General features: G+C 39.2%; 1 protein-coding gene across 1 annotated transcript; it reads right to left on the bottom strand.

Moving 5' to 3' along the window:
- Positions 1–342: 342 nt before the first annotated feature.
- TERF1 (telomeric repeat binding factor 1) lies at positions 343–26,955 on the bottom strand. Its single transcript, XM_026662586.2, has 10 exons — positions 26,773–26,955; positions 20,869–20,964; positions 17,658–17,788; positions 16,274–16,360; positions 14,744–14,893; positions 11,779–11,888; positions 10,034–10,099; positions 7,742–7,845; positions 6,776–6,849; positions 343–801 (listed from the first exon to the last, which is right to left on the bottom strand). Exons 1-10 carry the CDS (start codon positions 26,930–26,932, stop codon positions 643–645), a joined length of 1,137 nt encoding a protein of 378 aa, XP_026518371.1. The 5' UTR covers positions 26,933–26,955; the 3' UTR covers positions 343–642.
- Between the last annotated feature and the right edge of the window lie 395 nt (positions 26,956–27,350).

The following is a 27,350-nucleotide window of genomic DNA, read 5'->3' as shown; positions in this document are numbered from 1 at the left end:
GCATGACCTACCTTAATCTGATTCTTTGATAAAAAAACAAAACAAAACACCCACGAGTAATTACAGATGCAAGCCTTTATGACAGCTTACTGTTTTACATTCTATTTACATCTTTAATATTACATAATTAGTATTTTACAAATTAAGTAAAACATTTACATTTCATGAGTGAAAACATCCACTTTATACAGACAAATGCCATCTTTTATGTTAAGTTACATATCTATACTCAAACAAGAGCATATACAGATGATGTATACCTTTTATTGTTCTGGTTCCACTTTCAGGATGCTAGTTTTGAGACTTTACCTTGCCCAACCAGAACTGACAAGCTATGGTATCTTTTGCTTTGCAGAATTAAAAAAATTCAAAAATATTAACACATTCTAAAGGAAAAAATATACAAGATTAAGAGCTTACATTATCACTTATTGCTTTTCCTAGTATATACATGCATAGAGAGAGAAACAGTCTTACATTACTGTATTAATGAATGCACACACAGGAAGCTATTTTATATATCAACTTAAACTGCCCAAAACACTTTATAACCAAAATTATTGGGAAAAGCTAGCTAGGTGTCCAAACATTATCCTCATGGGAAAAGTGGTGCAAGAGTTGAAGTTAGTTCTCACTGTCCAACTAAACAATGTCTTTCTTGATCATAGTTCTCCATCTGTCTTTTAACATGACACTGGTTCGGTTGTTGAAGTCATAATGAATCAGAATTTTATTCCAATTTCCCACTCCAAACTTCTTTACCCCATCCTTCAGTCTACTGTCTTCTTCCCAAGTCCATCGCTTTAGAAAGAAGAGAACAATTGTATACACTAAATTTTCACCACAGAAAGTTCTAATTTGACACATTTAGTATAAATACCAGAAATGTATGAAAATATTTTTTATATTTCACTTATTAGTTTACATGCATTCATATAATGCTACATTAAAGGTAGGTTAATTCTACATTTCCAGGTTACATCTGATACTTTGGGAGATATTCTCCTGTTTGGGTTTGGAGGATTTACACACAACATCTGTTATTGCACATTACCAACAAAGCATTAAGATTACAGTTGCTGTTACAGCTGCTGTGGAGTGCTGGCAGTTCTACATGGTTTTGCTCAAACTGTCAGACAGCATAAACTTTTTAAACCAGTCACTAGGTTGGTTTTGCCACTTTCTTTCAAGGACCACAATACCGGAGGCTATATGCATCCAGCCTAAAGGTTACCAGTTCAAATGTTAAAGAATAAGTAGATACCCCTTTAGAATAAATAAATTTGGGCTGCTCAAGTTTCACACAGAATGTCACACAATAAAGATATAGGTGCATTTTGAAAATTCTACCCAATGACCCACTGGCTTTCAAAATTTACTAAGGAACCTAAGCTAGGCAGGCTCTTGAAAATTTTATCAGTGATGATCTAATATTAATTGACATACAGAATGACCATTAGGACATAAAACAGTACTTCTCCATATGATACATAGGTAGCTATTTCTGTGACAGTTTCACTTGAGAAATAAGTATCAAAAGGAGATGCTGTGTATCAACACCAATGGCATTTCAAATGTTAGTTCTTTTCATATGTTTAGTATTTTTCATCCAGGATTTTAAATATAAGCATGTGTGTATTATTTCCATTTAAGACAGAGCAGTAAGAAACTTGCTCAAGGTCATAAAGCAACTACCCATGTGACATCTAGTTATGTGCACTAACCAGAAGGCCATGCTACGTCTAAACTAATCTAAGACTACAGCAGTATATTTAGTGTATTTTGCTATTAATGCAACTATCATTATAGGCCCACAAGTACAAAATTAAACATACAAAATGCATCCAGTTATCAAATATGACAAAAACTTCCAAACCCAATGAAGCTACAAACCCTCTCAACTCTACCCTCAAAAAAAGTCTTAAGTTGGGTCCCCAACGTGGTACCCGCGGGCGCCATGGCGCCTGCTGAGGCGTATAAGTGGACCCGCGTACTGGCCAGCGGACGAGCATCCGCCGAAATGCCACCAACAAGCGGCGTCATCCAGAGGTGTCGCCACCGAAATGCCGCTGATTTTCGGCAGTGATGCCTCTGGATGACGGTGCTTGTCGGTGGTGACGCCTATTGATGTTGCTGCTTGTTGGTGGCATTTCAGCAGATGCTCGTCTGCCGCCACGGTCCTCTGTGGCTCGTCGTCTGGCGCCCGCCAGATGAAAAAGGTTGGGGATCACTGTTTAAGTCATAGAGTTAAAGACCAGAAGGTACAACCAGGTCATCTAGTCTGTTCTCCTGTATATCACAAGACACCACCAACACCTAGCACCCACACAGTAAAACAAAACAACAAAAATTAGACCAAAGTATTAACTGAATCAGGCTGGATAAACCTATGTATCCAGCATATTTAAGATTTTTTGTATTAAATAAAACTATTTAAAATGCTATTTTTGTGTGCAATTTTAATCAAATTAGAATTTCCATTCAACTAGAGCTTGACTCACATCACAAGTTAAAAAAAAAAAATCTAGTAAAGAAATGCATCCTCCATTTTTAAACATAATTAAAAATGATTAATCTGAATAAATGAAAGCTGAGATATAATATTTCTTAAATAAGTTTATATAGATATGGTGCATCCTCCTGATTAGTAAAAAGTAATACCAAGCTTAGTGTTAAGGCTATTTAGACGAAAAAAAAATCAACATGTTGGAATGGTTACCAACCAATGAGAGTCAACCTTTCTTTAGGAAAGAACTAGAGTACAAAAGCAAAAGATGAACACTGATTTAAATCAGTGTTCCTGCTTACTTATTTAAATCATGATTAAAATTGGTGATTTAAATCAATCCACCAGGAAGTAAACACAATGTTCTTGTAATACACTACTACAGCAACTTAACTCTCTTTTGGACAAATGGAACGATGAATAGGAGAAGCAAAATCTAGAACATAGCCCTTCCTCTGGCAATTCCCTGCTCTCAAGACATACAAATCTAGGGGAACTGTCAGCTCAAGTGTACCAGCTGATCTCAACTTTCAGGGTAAAGCATGGAGAGGGTCAACCTTTAAAATACTCTAACTATAAAGCCTATTATGTTTCAGGTTCAGACATCTCAAATTCCATCCAGAAACAAATGGGAAGCCAATGGAATCTAGTTGTATAGCTCTAACAGGTACCATTTCATTCACAAAAAAATGAAGCAAGCCATTTGGAAGTTGATAGCCCTACTAAAGACTCACTTTTAGCTAGCCTTCCAATGCTGATGTCCATTCCTGAACCTTACCAGTCTCTCAAACAGCATTATATACAGTATACAGAATTAAACATATTTTCAAACCACACAGAAAGAGTAAGAGGGAACTAAAATATGCCCCTTGATTTTTTAATTTTTACTGTTATCTTGTTCATTCTCATATTTTACTGTTTGCATCATCCCTGGCTGTAACATATCTTAAGTAACATTGTAAGCGGCTTAGAGCAGGAAACTGGCATACCCTTATAGCATGATGCATTCTCTATCTGCTAGAGAACTAGGCAACAGCAGTAACAATAACTGGCAGATTTCAGAATTGGATCCTACCTCCCTCTGCTTCTGCCCTGTTCGTTCATAAGGTGAACATTTGTAATATAAATCTAAATGTACTCAGTTGTCATTTTTCACCCCAGCATCATAAAGAGTTTTAGTGATAAAGGAATAACCCTGTAAGGGTGAGTTATTCTGGAAGTGCTACCAGAAGGATAACCACAGCAGTGCTAGTACACTAAACTACATGATTTATGTCACCAGACCCTTTCTTACTCCTATGTATTATTTAAAAAAAAATCACATTGTGATAGCACCCAGAAGGTACCAATAGGATAGGAGCCTGAGTCTCACTATGTTAAGTGCGTAAAAAACAGACACCGTCCCCACCCTGAGTTTACAATCTAAAAAAGTTCCTCTCCTAAAAATATTTCCATTTCTATTTCAAATAAGTTGGATTTTAGTTTAAAATGTCAAGCTTCCTCATACAGTTTGAGTGTCCCCTTCCAAAGCTCATTCCTGAAACATAGGATGAAGGACTCTACAAAGACTGAGAGACTCCATAGCTTAGATTTGTTCAGGGCTAGAGGTGTTCCAGGTTAATGCTGCTAGTTACCACCCGTTAAGCCAAATGGTGAATCGGGCCACAAAAAGAGCAAGCCAGCACTGACCCACAACTGAAAAGTTGGTGAGAAATAATTACAAAAAGCAAAGCTAACAGTTTAAATCCTCTGTGATAAGCTACTACAAACTCCTCTTAAATCCTTTACGTATAATTGCTCATGTATGGAAACAAGTATTACACATACTTGCAAGTTAAGTTGAATCCTTCCCACAACCCCCCCTCCCCCAAAACTGAATTTTCTTCTTTGCCACTAATAAAGGTCCAATTCTGGATCCCTTGCTTCAACAGCAAGCCCCACCGATTTCAGTTGGGCTACTTATGTCACTAAAGGACTTCACTCAAAAAGGGGGTATAAAATGGAGCCCTCTAGCACCCTAAATAAGTAAGTGGCACTTGCATCTGTAGAGTTCAATTTACTACTGAACGGCATTAGAAATTAGAGAGAATTCTCCTTTCAATAGTGTTGCATCAGACTGAAATATGTAGCTTAACTGAAAAACGTTGCTATGAAAAGCTGAAAAATGGGCACTGAACCATTGCAATGAAATGCCATTACAAAACAAGAGCAAACAAAGCCAACATTGAAAGAGGGACTGCATGGAAAAGGGAGTTCTAAAAGTCAACAACCCTTTCTGTGACATTCACAGCATTCTTTCATGCATGCAGACAGTCTTATATAACCCACGATTATGTGGCTGAGCAGACTCAACTTTCTGGAATACCAAAAACATTGCTCTGTGTAATATTGATATTAGAGATCCCACTGACAAGGATTACTGCACAGAAATAGCAAGGAGATAAAGTATGAATTCTATAGGTTCATGAGAGCAATTACGTAGAATTTGAATTTTTTTCTTTCCATTCTTTATAAGAATTTAGGAATTTAACAATTTTTCCCACCCCCCTACCAACTTTTATCTGTTTCCATATGTTGTTGGGTTTCTGCATTTTTAACAGGGTTGACTTAACTATATACTTAACTTTAACCATCATAGCTTCTGGTCTTCCTAAGGTATCTGTGCACGAGCATCACTGAAGTCAGCACAAGTCTGGGAAAGGTGTTTGTAATTAACTACTGATACACAACTACCATAGCAAAGAACAAAATATTGATAATATATACAGCTTTTCTGAATTAGTGGGGAGTGAAAACTTAGCACCAGGTGCAGTATAAAGTTTTTTTTTTTTTTTTTTTTTTAAATCATGTGGCAATGTGCCAATATTCATGTCATTAAGTGGCAGTTTTTGCTACCTTAATCAGTAACGAAACAAGAGGAAAGGGGGCGTTGGCTTTAAGCAATTTGAGGAATAAATATTTTAAGGCAAACAAATACATTGACAATGTGCTCCTCTAAAATTTTGTTTTGATAAAACATCTGTAGCTTCTAAGGAGATTGTCAGTCCCGTAATTATTTGTAAAGTTTTTGCCACGGTTAATCATTGCTTTGAAGTAAATTGTGTTTCAACTCAGTGTTTTAGATATGGAAATAGGCACCACATTAGTCTCTGGGGTATGGATGTTGGTGGCTTAACAATGGATCTCTTATTAGTAGATGGTCTAATTTGAGGATTGGATGTACCTGTAAATTTAACCAGTACTTTGACTTTGATATAGGCTGTTAAGGAAGGGAGGAATAAAGGTGCTAGAAGGACATTTATCCACAGTAAACTGATAGGAAAGTTGTTTTCTCTAGTTAGTTAGTCTTAAAAATTTGAGTCACAAAAATAAAGTTAATCTTTTCCTGATGAACTCAAGGTAAAAGGATGAATCAGCTTGTGTCAGACTGTAAATGACAGTTTGGCGACTCAAACAAGATTTCCAACAATCTTGTGCTGACTATCTCTTCAGAGTGCCCCTCTACGTTGAAAACTGAAGCCTATATTTTAGCTTTAACTGTTAGAAGATTTTATCATTATTTCAATGGTCATCATGACAGTCATTTCAGAAAGTTAACTGTATACCAGATGTATTATTTCAGAAAATTAGAGTCTTGTTCCCAAGCAAACATCCCTATATTAAACTCACATTTCTAGGTTTCCCAAAGTTAAGTGGTACTTTAGTTTGTCTGTGATGTAACTAGTGTTTAAAATAGTGACTACAAACAGATTTCTACATTTTCTTCATGGATAAGGCCTTTATAAAATGCAGCATTATGGGAAGTTGCCTGTTATCAGACCACAGTAATAGGTTTACTTTGAAAACTCCAATTATGTATTTTCACCCTTACAATGGAGCACTTTGTTCACTAAGGTGACAACCCAACATTAAACCACTGCATGACAAAATCATTGATGCTGGCTTGTCCAAAGCTCCTGCAAGGAACTGCTGTCTTGAAGCCTATAACCTAGATAATGTAAATTAGGTATGGTCTAGTTTATTTAAAGTTTTCCATTCATGACTTAGTTTTCTGTAAATGAGTATGTTTGAAAAAAGATATACAGGATGCTGAAACCCTAAATAGCAACAAATAATACACTTTGCAAGTTTGAGTTTCATTAGTTACTGGGCAGTATGTTGCTATTACTCAAGTGGGAAAGAATGCTATGTTACATTTTCTCTAACTGAATACCCATACATTTTGTAAATTAATTTTAGGTCCATTTACAGTATAAAACCAATACACACCCGCTTCTTTCGGCCAGTTTGGCTGTGAGACAGAGATTTTCCATCATTTTCAATGTTCTGCAAATCACTGAGACCTAAATCAATAAGTCAAGCACACAAAGATCAATAAATGTCGACATTCTGAACCTAATTCTCCACTGTAACATTTACACCCGTGAGAAGCAAGAACATCTATTTTGGACTATTGTAAGTGTCTATACGGGATAAGCACAGTGGAGAATCAGACCGTCTGTTGGGGTACTCAGAAAAGGATACTTAGAAATGGCCACTAAATTCCTGCAAGAGATTGTACCAGTAGAAGAATTTTACTTGTACTTTAACGCTATTTAGAATTCTTGTTTATTAAATATTTAAACGTTTCTCCATTAGTACAAAAAAATCTACCTTGTAACTATTTACATGCACTTTTGTCTACCTATCCATCTCCCCTGCGGCTTATTTTAACATCCTAAGTCTGTGCAGCTTTGTCACAGCTGTCTTTTTAAAAAGCTAGTCACTGCCTACCTGTTTCTTCTTCCTCCCTCACAAAATGAGGAATTTCTCCCCAGAATTACCCTGGGGAGAGATCCAGGACAGGCACTACTAACTGCTTTCTTATAAATAAAATATACTCTAAAGTGCAATAAATCATGAAGTGGACAACATAATCAACTGTTTCCTAGATCTTTTGATTGGTTTGTGCCTTCCAATCATTTTAAAACTTTAAGAGCTAAAATTTGTAGAATTTGGCCCCCAAATCTGAAATCAGGCAGAATCTTGAATCACCGTGATTGCTGCTTTCCTGTTCCAAAGGCAGACAAAAAATGGTGGAGTACTTGAACAAGTTAGTAGCAAATTTTAAGGGAGGAAAACAGTCAGGTAGAGGCAATATTTTGAAAGCCCATGAGTATCAAGATAATTTATCTGGGAACCGTTATATTGCATTCTGTGTACCACAAGTCTTAATGAAAGCCACAGTATACTCACTTTGAAGACAACTGGTTTTATTGTGTTTTGTTATCTCATTAGAAGGCACGTTTTCTAGCTTCCAGAGGGTGTGCTGTGCTAAGGAATAAAGGCGTTTGCGTGACCTGCAAGATACATAAAGATATAACAACTAGACCTGCTGAAACATTCAGAATACGTGTGACAGCTATGCAAGCTAATTTTTCGGTTTGGTCACTGAACTGAAAAAAAAAAAAATTTTTTTCCAACAAACTGAATTTTCATTTTTTCTTGTCAAAAAAAAAAAAAAAAACCACCATCTGAAGTGACATTTGAAACTTTCTAAACTAACAGTTTTGAAAAGAAATAATTACCTACATTTCCATAACTGCTGTTCTTCGAGGTGTGTGGCACATGTATATTCCACTAGAGGGGTGTTCACGCCCTTTTGCAAAGATGTCAGATTTCTCCCCCCCCCACCCAGTGGTACCCATTGGGGCAGCTTGAGCGCCCTCTGTTGCTGCGTGGCACTGTGTGCTGGTAGAAGAAGGCAGAGCGACTCCAACCCCTCTGTTTCTTCGTACCCATTTGACTTCAATAGAGAGGGGAAGGCAGGCAGGTTGTGGAATACACCTCAAAGAGCGACTGTTGAGGAAAGGTAAATAACTTTCTTCTTCTTTGAGTGATTGCACGTCAATTCCATTGTAGGTAACTCACAAGCAAACAGCTATGGAAACTGGCATCGTCAGTGTACTGACGGTCGATGGTGTAATGAGAAGTGAAAGTGTGGACTGATGACCAAGTCACTGCATTACAAATATCAACAATTGGTACTCAAGCCAGGAAATCTGCAGAAGCTGCTTGTGCTCTAGTAGAATGTGCTAGTTCTGGAGATGGTGGGGTTGTGTTACACAATTGGTAGCACAAATGGATGCAGGGAGAGATCCAGGAGATTCTTTGGGAGGAAAGTGGATTGCACTTAACTCTATCAGCAACTGTGACAAAGAGCTGTATCATAAGAACGGCCGTACCGGGTCAGACCAAAGGTCCATCTAGCCCAGTATCCTGTCTACCGACAGTGGCCAATGCCAGGTTCACTCCCTCTGGGGCACCTAACAGGCAATGATCAAGTGATCTCTCTCCTGCCATCCATCTCCATCCTCTGACAAACAGAGGCTAGGGACACCATTCCTTACCCATCCTGGCTAAGCGCCATTAATGGACTTAACCTCCATGAATGTATCCAGTTCTCTTTTAAACGCTGTTATAGTCCTAGCCTTCACAACCTCCTCAGGTAATGAGTTCCACAAGTTGACTGTGCGCTGCGTGAAGAAGAACTTCCTTGTATTTGTTTTAAACCTGCTGCCTATTAATTTCATTTGGTGACCCCTAGTTCTTGTATTATGGGAATAAGTAAATAACTTTTCCTTATCCACTTTCATCCATATCACTCGTGATTTTATATATCTCTATCATATCCCCCCTTAGTCTCCTCTTTTCCAAGATGAAGAGTCTTAGCCTCTTTAATCTCTCCTCATATGGGACCCGTTCCAAACCCCTAATCATTTTAGTTGCCCTTTTCTGAACCCTTTCTAGTGCCAGTATATCTTTGAGATGAGGAGACCACATCTGTACGCAGTATTTGAGATGTGAGCGTACCATTGATTTATATAAGGGCAATAATATATTCTCAGTCTTATTCACTATCCCCTTTTTAATGATTCCTAACATCCTGTTTGCCTTTTTTTTTTTTTTTTTAATCCTTATGGAACTAATGGTCACATTCTGTTTTAGATCTAGAAGGTAGTTCAGCACAGCTTTCGGGTATGCTTTGTGAGGAGACATACCTTTCTCATGAGCCCAAATGGAGAAGCACCTCCACTTGGACAGGTAAGTGATTCTAGTTGAGGGTTTTCTACCATTTAGAAATACATTCTGGACAACCATCACTGGCGGTATGAAGAAACTGAGGGGGATGGGGGATAGCTCTGCCCTCTTAAACCAGCATGCAGTGGCGTGTGGCCACAAAGAACCTTCAAGCTGCCCTGATGAGTACTGCTGAGTAAAAGAGAAATCTCCAACATCTGTGCATGAGGTGCACACAAGTCTACAGTGGAATTGACACATGCCATCGCTTGCAAAAGAACAAGCTGTTTTGACTTTTTCAAAATTTGTTTCCTCATTTTTTTTTAATCAGCCAAGACTATTCAAGAATTTGAGTTGAATTCTCAAATAGTTTTGGTTGCCTCAAAATTGCATTTTTTGGCAAATTTACCATTCGCCATAAAAATTTCACCCAGCTCTAGTGAGACAGAGCAACAAAAAATTCTCTACCTTTTTAGATGTTCTCTTGCATTCTCGGATGATTCATCTGCAATACTTCTCTGATCTTCTAGATTACTTAAAAAAGTAAGATAGACATGTTTAAAAGCCAAAAGTCATCCCCTAGACTTCAACCCTTCTGTCTAGTCAAGTGACCTTACCCTCTCTAATAAAGCTTCTAACAAAGTATACAAAGGTTAGTTATGTAGAACCATTAACCTCCTTAGAGACCCATTATTAGCCTATCCTTAAATCTACCCAGAGTATTAAAAACAAAAAAATAAAAACAAAAACAAAACAAAAAAAAAAAAACAATGGCAAACCCCCCGCCCCGCAAAAAAAACAAGAATACGTGACTAAATAGAATACATGCTTAAAATTGAAATATTAATTATAAAGAAGTCCTTCAAAGAGTAGTATGCCCATATTTTCAAACTTTAATTCTAAATCCTTCTTATAGACAACCTATGGAAACCATTTGTATTCTTCAACTAAATCTTCCCTATTCTGTATTCTATCACTCTTTCTCAAGAGATGTAATTAGTGTAAGGCACCATCCTTACAACATTTTACAATTACTTTTCACTAATAGTCTAATCTGCATCCAGGTTACCTTCCTTAGTGAAATGTTCAGATCAAGCATAAAAACAGTAGCAGTGAGGTCTACATCCACATGAAGATCATCTATGCTAGCACACCATCTTTCTCAGTGAGAAACAGCTTGTAGCAGATCTAGGATTTCAATAATCACCACAGCACATTCAGTCAGAAAGAAAGGCCTCCAAATTTACAAGTTTAGTCAGTCAAACTTCCACAACATCCCTCATTATTAAAAGCATGTCAGTGCTTTCAAACAGAAGCTTTAAGAAGTTAAACCATTTGCTCTACTCCAAATCAGTTTTTTAGGTTACTGGTTTGGAAGAGACCCAACTACTCTCTACACTATGATCACAACTAGTAGACAGACGATCTACTTTACTAGAGTCATCAGTGAACTAGGGACAGGTTTCTCCCCTCCACTTTGGCAGCAGCATACCAGGGCATGAAACCCCTGTCTCCCTGCTCTCTCTTCTTCATATACCAGTATGCCCGGAATTTGAAGGGCAGGACTAAAAAAGCTTGAGTCTAAAGAAAAAAATTGAAATCTATTTAATTTAACTGTCACAAGGTTTTGTTCTCTGACAAGATTTGTTTAAGTTAAAAATGTGCATCTTCACCAAGTACTTACCAAGTCCGTGCCAAGCCCTACCAACTTGTTTTCTGTTGGACATTATCTTTTGGAAGAATTCTTTTACCTCTTTGTAGTTGAGCCCTGCACGGGACTATTTTTTTAATCCTGCCCCTTAATACCTGGTCCCACATTGTTTCTTGCATTTGTATCCTGCTCCTACCCACAAAAACCTTAGATCCTGCAATAGAGAGAGTCTCCCATGGTACTAAAAAACCAAAACTATGGTTGGTTAATATATTGTATATTAATGGAATTCACACAATTTTTACCACTAAAAGAATAAAACAAATCTTGCTTAAATCATGTAAATAAAACATTAACTCCTGCTATAATAGACAAGTCTCTATCTCTCACTTAAATTTGAGTATTAAAACATTGATAAAAAAAAGATAGTATTTTCCCACAAATTGCCAGAGTCTGGTTTTTTTTGCCCACCCACAACAAAGTACATTTTACTCGCTAAGCTAATTTTAAATACCACTGATAAATTCTTATATGGTTACTGGTATGATGCTCAGTTACAAACCTTTGTTCTGTTTCCAAATTACTTTCATTATTTGTTTCAATAGTATTTTCAGGTTTATTGTGTGACATTGTTGCTTCCAATCTTTTAGTCTCCACCTCTTTTGTGGCTGCCTATGAGGATTGTAAGAGCAAGTGATGCATTTATTTGAACACAAACTGCAGCTAAGTAACAACATGTATTACTGTTACAATGCATTAGGTATACTAAAGTAGTTACTTTGAAGAAATTTCTAATAGTAACATTTTGCCATTAAGATAAATATATTCAAAGTAGCATTCATTAGGTTATGCATAGAACTAGAGTTCCATCAGAACACTTATCAAAGTTCAATAACCAAAGACCTTTTAAGAGAGGAACACATTTGATGCTATGTACATTACAATGCATGTTCAAATAAACAAGGGTATGTGGGGGATGCACGTTGTACATTTTAGAGCAATTCTAACGGAGCAAATGTTATTCTAAAGGCAGATTCAATGGTACTGCTTGTATGAATAGATCCTACCGGCTTTCTTGCAATTTTAAATTTAAAACTAAATTTCTGATAGCTCAGAATTTAAGAATATTGGTACGACATGTACAGCAGACACTTTTGGTGTGGCTGTAACAGTAACAATCATCATCTAAGGCAATCAGGATATATTTGTGTGCTTATACACAAGTGGAGAGAGAAGCAGAAAAAGTGCAATATTAATAGTCAGCTATTTAAAACCATCAGTGTGTCAGATGATGTTTGAAAATTTAAAATTAAAGGGACACATTTGAAAATCATGTTTGTGCCTGAAAATGTTGTACCTGTTATTGTTAAAGTTAAAAACACGAGATTGTAACTGACAAATTGGGGGGGAAAAAAAAATTTACCCCCCCATTTAATGTGTATGAATTCAGATGGATTTTTTTGATGGCGCTTCCTCCTGTCTCAGTACTAGCCTGATGACACTATCTACACATTGCTCTGGCACAGCTTACCTATTTGCTCTTTTCAAAGCCCTGCAAGGAGTTCACCAATAGCAGTAGCAGCTGCACTTCTGAAGATTCTGAGTTTGGTGGTAGTCAAGAAAGACACCCTTCACTCTGACCCACATATGGGCCCCCTTACCTCCCTGCATGGTACCAAGGGACAATGCAGCCAAGTGAGGAGGAGTTGTGGGACTTCTCTATGCCAGGGAAGTACAGGCATGTCCGTGGATATGTGTAGAAGGGGAAAACAGCCGACTGTACAATGGAAGGAGGGGGCTGTTCGCTCCCCAGGATTCCTCTGCATGTACCAGAAAGTACTTTGGACATGGAAAGGACTAACCTCAGTGATGCTCCTGAAGAGTTTAACAGGGATGGATAGGAAAGGGGGAGTGGTATACTGTGGGCCTCAGAACATTTGGTGTGGAGCTCCTGGGCCTTCCTGTCTCACCTCTACTGAAGAGACACACAGCAACAACAGGGAATTATCTAAAGGAAATTTTCTTTGGTGCCCTAACAGGAATCTGAATTTTTTTTAAACCAATTTAAAAAAAAAGTTAGAACAGAGCCTGTCATGGATTAACAAAGCAACTGACTGCTCAGCCAGAGCTGACTGGCAGCCCCACAGCAGCTGTGAGGATAAAAGGGCTGCAAGGCAGGAGGGTGGGCAACTGCCAGAAACAGAGGGATAGCAGAGAAAGGATCCCTCCAGTATACCGGTGAGAAGCTGCCAGACAAACCAACCCACTGAAAGGGGAGAACCAGGGCAAGAAGCTGGGGAAGACTACAGAGGTAGGAAGTCACTCAGGGAACAGCAAGGGTCTGTGAAGGTCTACTGCTGGCTGTTACTAACAAGGGCCCTGGGTTGGAACCCAGTGGAGTGGATGCACCTGGGTTCCCCTACCTACCCTAGCCAGGGTCTCTTACAGAAGAAGCTCCTACCTCCAGAAGAATTAGGACTGATTAGCTCCTACTGGAGTCACACAACTTCTGTTCCCTATTATCCTAAAGGGGACAGAGACTTTTGAAGACCTGGCCAGGAGGGGTCAGTTCTTGACAATGACTTGACAAATGCAGAGTTGGGTGTGACAGCATAATGAACAATGGAGACAGGTTGGCGTAGTTCCTCATTCTCCTGCAAGGGGACACTAGCAGATAAAGACCCCCATATTACAGTGCCACTTTGAATGCTCTCCTCTGGTCTCTGCTTCTAAAAAAAGTTACAGAAGCTCAGATTTATTGATTTAAAGACTTGTTCCTCTCTTTAGTTTTGTTAAATACCACACAAAGTTTTAGAAGCAATCCTCCTAATTACTCAATTATAAAAGCACACATTAAAGAATTTCCCCTTACTGTTGACTAGGTATAGTTTTCAATAACATATCTTTTCAATATCTATGTAAAAGACAATGGAATTTATTAAAGTGTCATCCTGAAGATGAACTGCGGTAGAAGTGTTGTTCCTTCCTATTTGAAATCATTTTTGAGATAGAGAGAGAAGTGAAAATAATTAGATTCTTTAATCTGATATTAATTTACAATAAATGTCTAAGCTGTATAATACTAGAAGTTTTATAGATTTAAAGAAAAAATAATGTAACTAGCTATTTCATGCTTATTTTTTAAACAGTCTGTTCTAGATGACAAAAAGTGGCCCTCTTACCAATACACAAGTTTAAAAGGATCCAGTTTTAATCATACAATTCTTATTTTCTCATATCTCTTTTCTAAACAAAGCTTGTTGTGCAATACTTTTGTTTCCCACATTAAGAATCTATTTTCTGTAGTAATTTTTGTGAAATTTATTTTACTATTCTTCTCTCAAGCACATGCTTTACCTTGTTTATTAAAAGAACCATGTGTGGCAAGATAAGGCTCTTCTCTCTCTAAAAGTGCTCAAGGTACTGTTCTAGTTCAACTCATCTCCTGGACATTTTCCATCCCCTATATTTTGCCTCAGCATGCACCATTTTTATTAGTTTATCAGCTTTGTGTTTATTCAACATACCTTGATTAGAAAATTCGTTGAGTTTTCTGTCAAGAAAACATCAATGTAAGACTTGATTTTATCGATCAAGAGATTATAACTGAAGCTCTGAAGAAAAGGCAGATCTGGATTGTTCCCATTAATTATTAAGGCCAGCTTCATTCTTAAAGCCTATAACAGAAAGAAAATTCAGAATATACCAAAAATTCATGTACTGTAAGTAATTATATAAGCAACACCTGCAAATATATTTTATAATATGCTTAATATCACTTCTCAAATTTCTATTCTGCACTGGCTGGGAATGGCAATTATCAAAAATGGCCAAGAAAGGACAGCTATTTACTAGTAACTGAGTCCTCTGAAGATATTGCCTACATAGATCCTTATTTTGGGTTCTGTACCATGCCTTATGAGTTCCAGAACCATTTCAAGGAGTTTGGGTTGCATGAACATTAAACTGTAACCTATGGATTCCAAAACTTTCCAAATGACCCTTATTTCCTCTTCACCTTCTTTAAGCCAATCCGTCGACTCCAAGGAAATGGGGAAAAGGAGAGTGGAGCAGACAATTCAGAGAACTCCAGTTGTTAGTAAATAACACCTTTTCTCTTTTATTGCCTCTGCAAATTACCACTCAAAGAGGTTAGCAATTGTTAGTAATATTCAGAAAAAGAAGAGCCAATTAGTACTAAAGCAATGAGAAAAAGTTGGGTCAAGATGTGACCTGAACTCCAGACAACAGCCTTCCAAATCCTGCAGACAGTACTACAGATTCATGTTTTGGAAGCTGACATAGCTTTAAATTTCAACTCCTCCTTGTGCTGCAATTTGTGGTAACTGACACCCCCAAAAGGGTACAAATATCACTTATAAAAGAGGAAGTGAATAGAGCACTCTGCAGCAGTTCAGGTGGAAAACTCAGGAGTATGACCAGAATAAAATTCAGGTTCCAGGCTTCTAGAAAGCATTCAAGTTTCTTGGAAATGCAAAGTTGCTATGGAACCCATCACAATCCATGCATGGATTTACCTTGTTTCTCAGCACAATCATCACATGATGATTGAATATTCACTAAAAGTTCTTTCTTAGACTGTTCTGCTCATAAGAAACTACATAAAAATGAAGTCTTTATTGATCAAATCTGTTCCCCATGAGTATGACGAGTATCATCTGCTTTAGAGACTAAAGTTTTTAATTGCTCTTCACTCCTGTTTGAATTGTACTGACAACTATTATGAGGAATGAGGTGGATTCTATTTCTGCTTGTGAATCACTAAAATTGTTCACTGAATTCCAGTTATGCTGGTGAAATCCTAATCTAGACAAAGCTGTATTGTCTACTCCTGGAAGATTACTTTCAGCCGCCTCTCTCACTGAGCCAGCTGTCAGAGTGAATATGGCAAACAACAAACCCCAAGCTAAACAGCCTGATTTTATCCCCCTTAAATTCTACCCAAAAGGTGAAAATATATAAAAAAACAAAAAAAAAAAAAAACACCACACTTTAGAACCCCCAAAACCAAGACACCCAGAAGTTACTATTATTACCTTATTGGATTCCGATTCTGCAAATAGTCTTTCAAGGACTTCTGTAGCTTCCTTAAAGTATCCTCTCTCTATGTGGACGGCTACAGCCTATAACGAGGGTAAATAAATTATATCTACAGGATATACTAAAATGCAATACCATTTAGAAAATCTGGAAGTATAAAACTTAAATTTCTGCAGCTTTTCAAGGCACCAAATCTATAGTAAGATAGGTCTACTTAAAACTCAAATTCAGATTTTAACTGATTCCCCATGATAAGGTATTATAGTGGGAGAAATTTGTTTTTACTATTAATTTTAGAGCAAGTGAGTTCATTTTGTTATTTTTCTGCATCTAGCTATGGTACAGTGTGGGTGACATTTATATGGATGGCAAGAACTACCCAGAAATAGTTAATACTAAAAAAAAAAAAAAAAAGGTTTTGAAATAACCCCATGCCTGAGATTTTGCAAGTGCAGATTATCCCACAACTGTCTAGTGTGGCGTACCTCGCACCTTCCCCTGAAATTCTCATTTATGGTCTCAACAGCAGTTACACCTCATCCCACTTGCATATATGTAATATTTTCCTGCTTTTGAACTAGTGTCATCCTCATTTTATTTTTAAAAATCACATTCAGATGAGCACATTACATCTCTTTATTTTGATGGGTAACGTCAGTTTCAGAGAGAGAAGCCCTGAACATATTGCAATGTATAGAATGTTCCAGATCATTACAATTAGCAGATAATCATTTATTGCATGTATGCAACAAACAATTTAGTAATTTATTACCAAAATAAAAGTTTTTTCAAGTGTGTAAATGACACTAGTTCAAAAATCCAAATGTAAAGATTGGTATCTTATAAATAATCACTTCAGCATAATAAAAGTTTTTCCACCTCAACCTCACCTGACCTTATGTTTGAGAAATAGAATAGCTAAATGGAGTTTCATCAAGAACTTCAAGAAAGGGCTTTAGGTTAAGTCAAGCATAAAAAAATTTCAACCCCAAAACAGTAATTTAGTCAGACGCTATAAGGGCCTGAAAATAGGAATTTGGAATGCAAACTCAATTCAATTCAGCTACTGTTTTACTAAAAAGACCAGATATTAAATTACTCCTGCTGGAATTCTGTGCCACTACCCAATGCACAATTTGCACTGAATTAATGTTCCCTGCAGAACTTTACTTTTTCCCCCCACACAGAATTTGTGATTTCCCCTCAGCATTCCCGCTGGGGGGCAGAAAACGGGAACGTGACTACATTGTGTTATTTTGACAACTAAAATATGCAGAACTCCCCCAGGAGTATAAAGTGTAAGTTGAACTCAGGCAGTTTTCTTTTGAGTATGTGAATTACTAGATTGTTCAAAACGTTTATGCAGATCAACACATATACCTGAATCAAAATTAAGCGATGAATGTCTTCATGCAGGTTATCTGGTTTGCTTTGCTCTTCTTCAAGCAATTTCCAAATTGACAGAGCAGATTCCAAAGGTGAAATTCTCTGATCGCTTTCAAAGCGACAACCTTAAGGAGAAAATGAAATAAAGTTTAGAAGAAAGAGCTAACTCTGAAGTGGCAAAAAGTAATAGCATGACACCATTTTCTTAACAGCTGAAATTATCACATGAAATATATTTAATTTTATGTAATTTTTTTATATACACTGTGCATAATGAGTTTTAGTGTTTTAAAAAATTCACATCTCCAAAATATTTTCAGTGTGTGGAGGATCTGCTGTCTCACATTTTCTTCAAATGTGCTCTGCAGAGCTGAATTAGAGTCTTTTCAATGTTAGCAAAACACAACAGGAACTGAACTCCCTCCTACATACTGGTGATCACACTACTGTGCCTTTGTTTTTAAAGCAAGTTATACTTCTCAGTGTTGTGATTAGCTCAGTATTCTTGCTCATAGGTATTAAGTTTAAATATGATTGCTTGTATGAATTTTCTTTATTTTGGATGTACACCTCTACCCCAATATAACACGAATTCAGATATAACGCGGTAAGGCAGTGCTCCGGGGGGGCTGGGCTGCGCACTCTGGCGGATCAAAGCACGCTTGATATAACGCAGTAAGATTTTTTGGCTCCCGAGGACAGCATTTTTGGCTCCCGAGGACAGGGTAGAGATGTATTAGTTTACATATACCTGGAATCTGGCTCAGTTTTTCCTCTTAATTTCAACTGATTAAATTCTGACTCTTCCTCTTCTGCATATACCGCATACAGAGTGGTATCTTCCTTAGTTTTGGAAGGGGTTTTCCCCCCTATTTTTTAGTATCTTTCTTAACTATAGACAGATTATCATTCCTCCTGAAACTATTGAAATAGAGGTTTTAAAGTCAGCCACACTTAATATCACTTACAGTATAGCTGGAGACTCAAAGAAAACTGAAGTGCCCTCAACTTCAGAGAGTAGAGAAATATTTATATAAACACACATTTCCATCTCTCTCTCTCTTTCTCCATATTGTTGCTTCAGTTACTACTAAACTTACAACTTAGTTGCAACTAATGGCCTTCCAAAAGCTCCCGTTTTGACATTTATAAGAGTCTGAAGAAATCTATTTCTGGGCCACTGCCTACAGCACCTTCCTCCAGCACAAAGGAGGCATTTTGTAGTGCTTAACGAAGCTGTCAGCTATAGACTAAGTGGCTGTTCTGCAAATTTCAGAAGTGGATCCACTAGCTCGTCCCACACATGAGATTGCTAAAGATCTCAGAGTGTGCCTTGATCCTTTCAGAGATCCCCTTAGATGATTTGTAAGCTTCCACAATAGTCTAATCCAGTGGTTCTCAACCAGGGGTATATGTACCGCTGGGGGTACGCAGAGATCTTCCAAAGGGTACATCAACTCATCTAGATATTTGCCTAGTTTTACAACAGGCTACATAAAAAGCACTAGTGAAGTCAGAACAAACTAAAATTTCATACAGACTGACTTGTTTATACTGCTCTATACACTATATGCTGAAGTACAATATTTATATTCTAATTGATTTTGTAATTATATAGTAAAATGAGAAAGTAAGCAATTTTCCAGTAATAGCATGCACTGACACTTTCATATTTTTATGTCTGATTTTGTAAGCAAGTAGTTTTTAAGGGAGGTGAAGCTTGGGAGTATGCAAGACAAGTCAGACTTCTGAAAGGGGTACAGTAATCTGGAAAGGTTGAGAGACTCTGGTCTAATCAACCTAGCAATGGAGGACTTGGAAGCTCTGGGCCCCTGGTATCTTGAGTGGAAGGACACAAACAAGGAGCACAAGCTTCTCATGGATTCTGTATGCTTGAGATAGATTTTCAGAGTTCTTCTGACATCTAAGCGTGCCATGTCTTTTCAGATGGATGTTGTAGTTTTGGACAGAATGAAGGAAGGTTTATGGTGTCCTGACCACCACCGTATCCTTTTGGAACATGCATTAAGGCTCTTGTATAGATAAGGCTGCCAGCTCTGATACTCACCTGGTGGATGTGACAGCTACTGAGAAACAAGTCTTAATGAGTAAATAAAAGGTCGCCAGTGAAGTCAGAGGCTTGAAGGGTTGGCTTGTCAGGACCCCCAAAAGTTAGCAGAAGTCCCATTTTGGGAAAGTGCCCTGCTAGTCTGACCGCTTGAAGGAATTTAGCTCCTTGTGGATTATCTGCCAGGAAGCCTGAGGATACTGCAAATAGCACGCTACTAAAAGTGGACACCTGATATGTAATAGTACTAGGCTGAAGGCCTCTGTCTATGCCTTCTTGGAGAAAGTCAAGAATGGTTAGAATTCCTGGATTTCTGGGATATGCACTGTGCTCTTGGCACAGTTGTTGAATCTGCAGTGCTCGTGAGGACTAAAGGATCTGGAAGGCAGATAGGCATGCCTTTGCACACATTGTCATGGGCTGACCACCATCGTAAGGAACCCATATTTGATTGAGGAAGTGGTCCCACACCTTTACTATGAAGGCTTGAAGACTTCTGATGAGTGATTGTGCCCATGGAGCGATCCCTATGCACGACACCAGGAATCCTAGCCTTTGGAAACATAGCGAGATGATATATTTTCTTGTTGCAGAGCCACAGAATACCTAATACTGGGTGCACCAGAGAACTTATCCTGGCACAGATGAAGCTGTATGCCTGGAAGAGATTCAACATACAAGATGTGGCCCTTTGTGCTCTTCACTGTGATGGAGCTCTGATCAAGATGCCATCCAGAAGGGGGTACAGGTGAATCCCCTGCAACCCAAGTCTACTATCACTACCAATATTTCTGTAAAAACCCTGGGGGCCGAGGATAGGCCAAATGGGAGTGTTCAGTACTGATAAAGCAGGATTGTTTTTGATAATTGGAAAAACAGACACTAAATTTAAAAACAAGAAAAAGTTGAACACTGCCTGAATGTAATCAGGTGAAAAATATATATTTAAGAAAAGCAATTTAATTATTAACAGTTACTAAGAAAAGTGGGGACTGGGGGAGGAGAAAGGAAAGGAAGAACTCGTCTGGTGCACCATACCAAGTTAATGGAGAAAAGCATATCAGCTTCATCCAAATAATCGTTTAAAATCAGAACTACATTAAAAAACGAGAAAAGAGTTAACTGAGAAATATTTACCAAGTGTTTTTCCTTCTGAAATTCGTGTCAAAAACTGACACAGGTACACTGTTTTCATCTGATGAGTAGCTATTTTGGACAGTCCATTAATAATAGCTGAAAAAGGAAAGAGTAAACTTAAATCAGTTTTGTACCAGCAGTGCCACACTGTGGATAGAGGTAAAAGAGGCACAGAACTTGCCATACCTATCAGATTTAAAGTACTTTACTAGTCTTCTAACCAAAGTAAAATGCTTTTAAAAAGTATTAGCAGTCATTTTCAAAAGTGCATTAGTAAATAACTTTCTTCTCCATTACAAAAGGATGTAATCTAGTTCATATTTAAGACAGATGACTTGAGATTTACAACAGCAACTAGAAGTGATGGAGCACACCAGAGGTTCATATTCTGTAAAATATTTGGCTAAATTCAGAATCACACAACACCACATGTAAATGAAAGCTTTTGTTTCGCTCACAATCTTAAGTGAGATAAATAAAATACAACTGGAGACTTCAAAGACATTTTTGGGAATATCCCAAAACCATGTGCTGCCTCAGAGACCAGGAACAAAGGAAATATGATTACCTAGAAAAAAATTCATTGTAGCTGTTTGACTGACAAAGCAAGTGTGTTACCATAACAACAGCAGCATCTTAAAGCACAAGCAAGGGAAATCCTCTTGCAACATTTCACAAGGAAAGAAGAAGGGCATATATATTACTATTATACCTATTAGGGTAAAAGTAGTTTTTGGAAAGTAGTAATTGAAACACCAGGGGATTATGACCATCAGTCTAAACAGATTCACTAGAATTAGAAATATTAGACCAAACCATGGTGGGTCAAGTAAGTAGAAAGGAGACGTATAATATTTCTTTGGGCTAAAAATATCAGATTCAGAAAGTGGATAGCATTGTAACATTGTTTAATAGACACGTGCAGTTTAGTATTAAAATAAATCAATAAATCAAACAGCAAGGTAAAGTTACAGTGCATAAAGTTCATATTTATTTGTAAGGTGCGGAACAAACTGAATTAATGAACCCTCGCAACACAAAGGGTAAGTAGCCAAATGAGAAAAGTAAAACGAGAGGGAGGCGGGAAGGTCAAGTAATTTGTCCAAGACCACACAAGCATCAGAGGCAGAGCCGGGATTGGAGAACAGCAATTCAGCAAAGCACTTAAGTATGTACTTTGTGCTAACTGGGGCTCGAATCTGGGAGCTCCTGACTCCCAAGCCCAGTGTTAACGTCACTAGACCGCACTGTATGCGGCAGTGGTCATTCATTTTACTTAAGATGTATTTACATAAGGAAAAATCAAATTAATTTACTTGCTTACGGTAGTAAGTCATGGTCCATGGGGAAGTTGGAACAGGCACTACAAATTTAAGAGTGTTTACAAGTTAGTTTATTTTAAAGCCCTTGGTTTATTACCCAACAGCTCTAAATACTGTATTGCTTTCCAGGCTTCCTTTACACTATTTCTTTACAGTTCTACTGCAGTGTGGACATGGGGAGCAAGAGCAGTGGGACTACTGTAACTCTAGACTTCAGCTAGAGAAATATAGTTTTGAATAGCAACATAGTTCCACAATTTATTCTCACTACTTCATTGGCCTTCCTCATCGCAACCAAAATAGACTAGACAAACTAGAACTTGGTTTTGGATAGCACCCCTCAAACACAAATACTTTGTAAGTTTTACATTTGTAATGTAGGGACTTTGTACATAATGATTTCCTAATACAAATAGTACATTCCTTAGCTACTGTATCCTGTAGATGGAGCCAGAGTTCAGAAGATTTTAAAGAAAATTGGAGTTACATTTCAAATAACTGTAGAACGGGTAATGTGTAAGAATTGTATTTCTCTAGCTGTAGAAGCCATAGTGGAAACTAAAAGTCTTTGCACTGGACCTATTAAAGTGTGCAAGACATTCCAGTTTCCTCAGCAGCTGTATTTTTTCCAGATCTTTGACATCAAACCTGGTGTGCAAGTACAAGTACTGTGCAGTTGTAATAGTGTATTTTGACCTTACCTTGAAGCAAAGTAGAGCTTGAATTCTATCTAGCTCTGGGGAGGGAGGCAAATATGTGGACATTTTTCAAGGGAGTGGAGAAGGGAAGAGTTTTCTCAACCACATGTCCTATTATTGATAGCTATGATCACTGCTTTACCGTGGTTTTTGCATTCCTTCCTGTCTCTCCCCTTCCTTCAAACTCTGACAGAAAGAGCCTTTGTTCCTGTACATTAGCACTTTCCACTTACATGAAACTGAATGTAACTGCAGTTAGATGATCTGACATACTGTTCGGATATAAATTGATCAACGTACTTTAAACTAACAGAACAGATGGAATTTCAGAAGATGTTGCTGTAGTCAGTTATCCTGTTAAAAATGCTTTGTGATACTGGAATAATAAAAGTTCAATGTAAGAGTTTCAGACAAATATTGCAACAAGTTGGAAAACTGTTTATACCAGAACCAGAAATACAACATTTAGGTTGCTTAAACCAAGACTGGAGAACTTCGCTGGTCCATAGTTTCTCTCTTGAGAGACATGGCACAAATAGCACAGGAAGAAAAAAAAAACCCCACAAAAAAACAAAAACAAAAAAAGCCCCCCCCCCCCACACATACAGACAGCTGGTGCAACATGTTTGTCAAATATCTAGGGCCCTTCGTTTTCAGTTTATTTTATTTTTCCTGGGAATTTATCAGTGTTTATAACAACAACAAAAACAGGTGAAAATCAGTGCAAAAAACTATTCATAGTTTTTCTGGATAAATATTGGGGCTTATTTTGGTGGATGGAAAGATGGGGGGAAAAAGTATTCAGTAGATTAATGCTTTGAATTCTGTTCATCAATGGTGGTTTGCTGCAAAACTAAAACACAATGCCACCTCTGAGTTTAAGAAAACAAATAACCCCCAAATAAAACTTTTCATGTGAATTAATGGTTTACTGTTGTAGACTTACAACTATTAGCCTATTTACATTTAATAATTGGGCTACCACCATTTGTAGCACATACACACAACTTAATCCTTTTCTCCTGTTTTTATTTTTTTTAAATTTTGAATATTTCCCTGTGTTCTGTAACACATTCTGATACAGATTGTCATTTTCTTCCCATTTTAGTGTGTCAAATCTTTAAACCGTTATCTGCCAATAGCTTGAAATGTGTCCGTGGTTGGGGTGAGATTCATCAGTACGTTCAGATGCTCACGCACTTCAGAGCTTATGTGCCCGTTTGTTTAGTGTGTGCATCTTTTAGACTAATACAGGGGTAGGCAACCTTTGGCACACGTGCCAACAGCAGCACGTGAGCTGATTTTCAGTAGCACTCACACTGCCTGGGTCCTGGCCACCGGTCCAGGGGGCTCTGCATTTTAATTTAATTTTAAATGAAGCTTCTTAAACATTTTAAAAACTGTATTTACTTTACATACAATAGTTTAGTTATATATTATAGACTTATAGAAAAGACCTTCTAAAAAATGTTAAAATGTATTACTGGCATGCAAAACCTTAGAGTGAATAAAGGAAGGCTCGGCACACCACTTCTGAAAGGTTGCCGACCCCTGGACTAATACATAGCCTTACTTCAACAGACAGCTTTGCATATACACACAGACTAATGCACTATCGTAATACATATATCTCATGCAATGTATTGTATTTTCCTAGTAAAAAGAGTTATTTTACATATCTGAATGATACAAAAGTAGGGTGGAAAAAAAAAAAATCAGAAAAAAACTGAATAATACTTTTTGTAAAACCCAGAAATTTTTAAGTAAAAATCAGTTTAACTGAAAATGAAGGGGCTCACAAATATATAAATTAATCCAAAAAGATTTCACCTACACTGTTTTATTTCCAGTGTGGAGGGAAATTGCTGGTGTAATAGCACATTGAGTCTCTTCCTATTACTGTACATATAAAACTCCCCCACAAAAAAAATATTGAGAAAGAGGGAACAGACAACAACTGAACAAGACATGTGGCAGTAGACAGATGGAAGTGGATACACAAGGCACAAAAGCATCTCATCTAATCTCCCATAACTGTTCCATAGGTCACTAGTGGCCTTTTGAGATCTTCAAGAATCCAGTGCTTCTGTGAGATATTTGGAAACTGAGATCCATATCCAGAGGACACTGCAATTGCAGAATAGTGCTGATGGGCAATAGTTCAGAATTCAAATCAGCATGACTAATGTAGACAATGGACAAAAGATGTGTTTCTATACTTAAACGTTGGTTCAGGTTAACTTGATTTTTTTTTCTCCCCAGGATAAACTGTCCTGCCTCCCCACCCTAGCATTTTTTGCTTTGAATCATGCAGCATCTCAACCCACATTAATTAACTCACTTTCAAAGTGAGTTAATTGACATTCAGAATTATTTCATATCCACTGTTCTGCCTCAGGCAGTCTTTCCACTGCTATACCACACTACTTTGCTAGCCACACGTATGCCTCCTAAACTCTGGGGTCATCCTGACCAGATGTCACAGTCAAATACCGGTGTGTAGTCAGGTGCGCCCCTTTGCAATTCAAGCCCACGGCAAGTTCACACACCCAGAATCTTATTCCAATTATAGAGCAGCCATACCCCAGGCTGAGTTCCTGGACTTCCTTGCCCTCTGGGGAAAAGAGTATTCCCAAGACCATCTGAATAGCAGTCACTGGAATGATCAGATCTAGAAGTGGCCAAATGGAGAAGGAGCTCTGGCAGGGTTATAAAAGCATCAGGGACAACAACAAGAGTGCATGTGGTCTGCAGCTACTATGAGGAGCCAGCCTGTACTTTTGCAAAGAATGCCATCATTGATCTTTGGCATGTTGTGGACACCAGGGAGGATACACATGCAGATGCTGAAGGAAATTAGCTTAATCTGGGATAAGAAAGTAGTGCGGATGCACTAGTTTGGAAAGAAGTTGTTTCAAATTACTTAACCTGGAAAAGCATAACCCCAAACAACTTTCAAATGTAGACATGCCCACAGATCTGATCCTTACGGTGAACTATTAGTGTCTGTACCCTGTAACAAACGTTTGGGGAACGCCCAAACTAATCTCCACAAGTGTGTCTCACTGTAAGCGCTGCCTAGAGCTCGTCGGAGTTTTCCATGGGAAAGTGAACTGTTCGGTGGGAAAAATCAAGATGGCGTCTCCGAGCTGCCAACTGGGAAGGCTCTTGTCAATCTCACTCCTGCCTGAGGCAAGGAAGCGAACTTGACAAGCGCCTTTCAGGCAGCAGCGGCAAAGCCCCGCGCAGGTTCTCCAGAGACGCACGTTCCTGGCAGCCCGTTCCCGGCACCTTTTCCCGGGTTTCACTTTTTGACCTGATCGGGGGAAGGAAAAACGTTCAACCGCGAGGATCTCCGGCGGCAGGAGGGGGGATCTCCAGGGCGCAGCCAGCTCCAGCAAAGCGCTGCCGCGAAGACCAGCGCGGGCCGGGAGTGCGGCGGCAGAGCGCTCCACCAGACTGAGCTTCAGCAGCGAGCCGATGATCTCACGGAGCGGGACGGTTAGTGGCAACGGGGGCTCGGCCCCCGAGACTGAGGAATCCTAAGGGGGGCCGCGAGCTGCACTGGGGCCACGGTCAGAGCAGGGAGGGGCGACAGCTCAGTCGGCGACAAGAGGCAACGCGGGGCGGCCCTGCTATAGCGGCTACTACAGGTGAGCGGGCAGCGCGCTAGGCCGGGCCGCGTCTCGTGTTGCCGTGTGGAGGCTTCCCCGCGCGTGGGCGCCCACACGAGCGTGGTCTTCGCGGCAGCGCTTTGCTGGAGCTGGCTGCGCCCTGGAGATCCCCCCTCCTGCCGCCGGAGATGTGACGGCACAAAAAGCTCCAATCACGGAGTGGCCGCGACCCGCCTTCCCCAGCACCGCCCCCGGCTCAGCCCGTCTCACCCTGCGCCGTGTCCCGGCTCCGCTCGAAGTCCCGCGTGCGCCCCTCCCGGAAGTGCCGGCACAGCGCGTAGCAGATGAACTCCAGCATCCAGCCCGCGGCTACGGCCTCTGTCTCTGCGAACAGCCCGGGGGACTCCTCCACCTCCCCAGCCCCATCCATCTCCCCGCGGGGCCGCGCTCCCGGCTGCGCCACCTCGGCCCCGCTTTGTATTTTCAAACCCGCGCTTGAATGACGTCAGACCCCGCGCCGCCAGTAACCGCAGTACGGGAGGGATGACGTCACCACTACGCGCGTGCTCCTCACTCAGGCTCCGCCTCTTCCGCCCTGCAAACCCCGGCCTCTGTTTGCTTCAATGTAATGCCCCCAAACGCTCCCGCTGCAGAGCCTTCCCCCCCCGCCCGCGACAGGAAGTGACGTTAAGGGGGCGGAAAAGGCTCTGGCGCGGGAGCGTTTGGGGGCATTAAATTGGAGCAATTTATCTGGGGACATGGACAAGTTCACGGCCGCGTTCAGTCAATAAAACTCTCTGGTGAGCGGGACTTTGATTGGCTGGGAGATGCCGGTGGGAGGGGGAACA

Source organism: Terrapene carolina, unplaced genomic scaffold, assembly GCF_002925995.2.
Source record: "Terrapene carolina triunguis isolate 2854851 unplaced genomic scaffold, T_m_triunguis-2.0 Scaffold58, whole genome shotgun sequence".
Classification (NCBI taxonomy): domain Eukaryota; kingdom Metazoa; phylum Chordata; order Testudines; family Emydidae; genus Terrapene; species Terrapene triunguis.
Note: the sequence above shows the minus strand (reverse complement) of the source record. Positions and strands in the feature narration are given on the sequence as shown.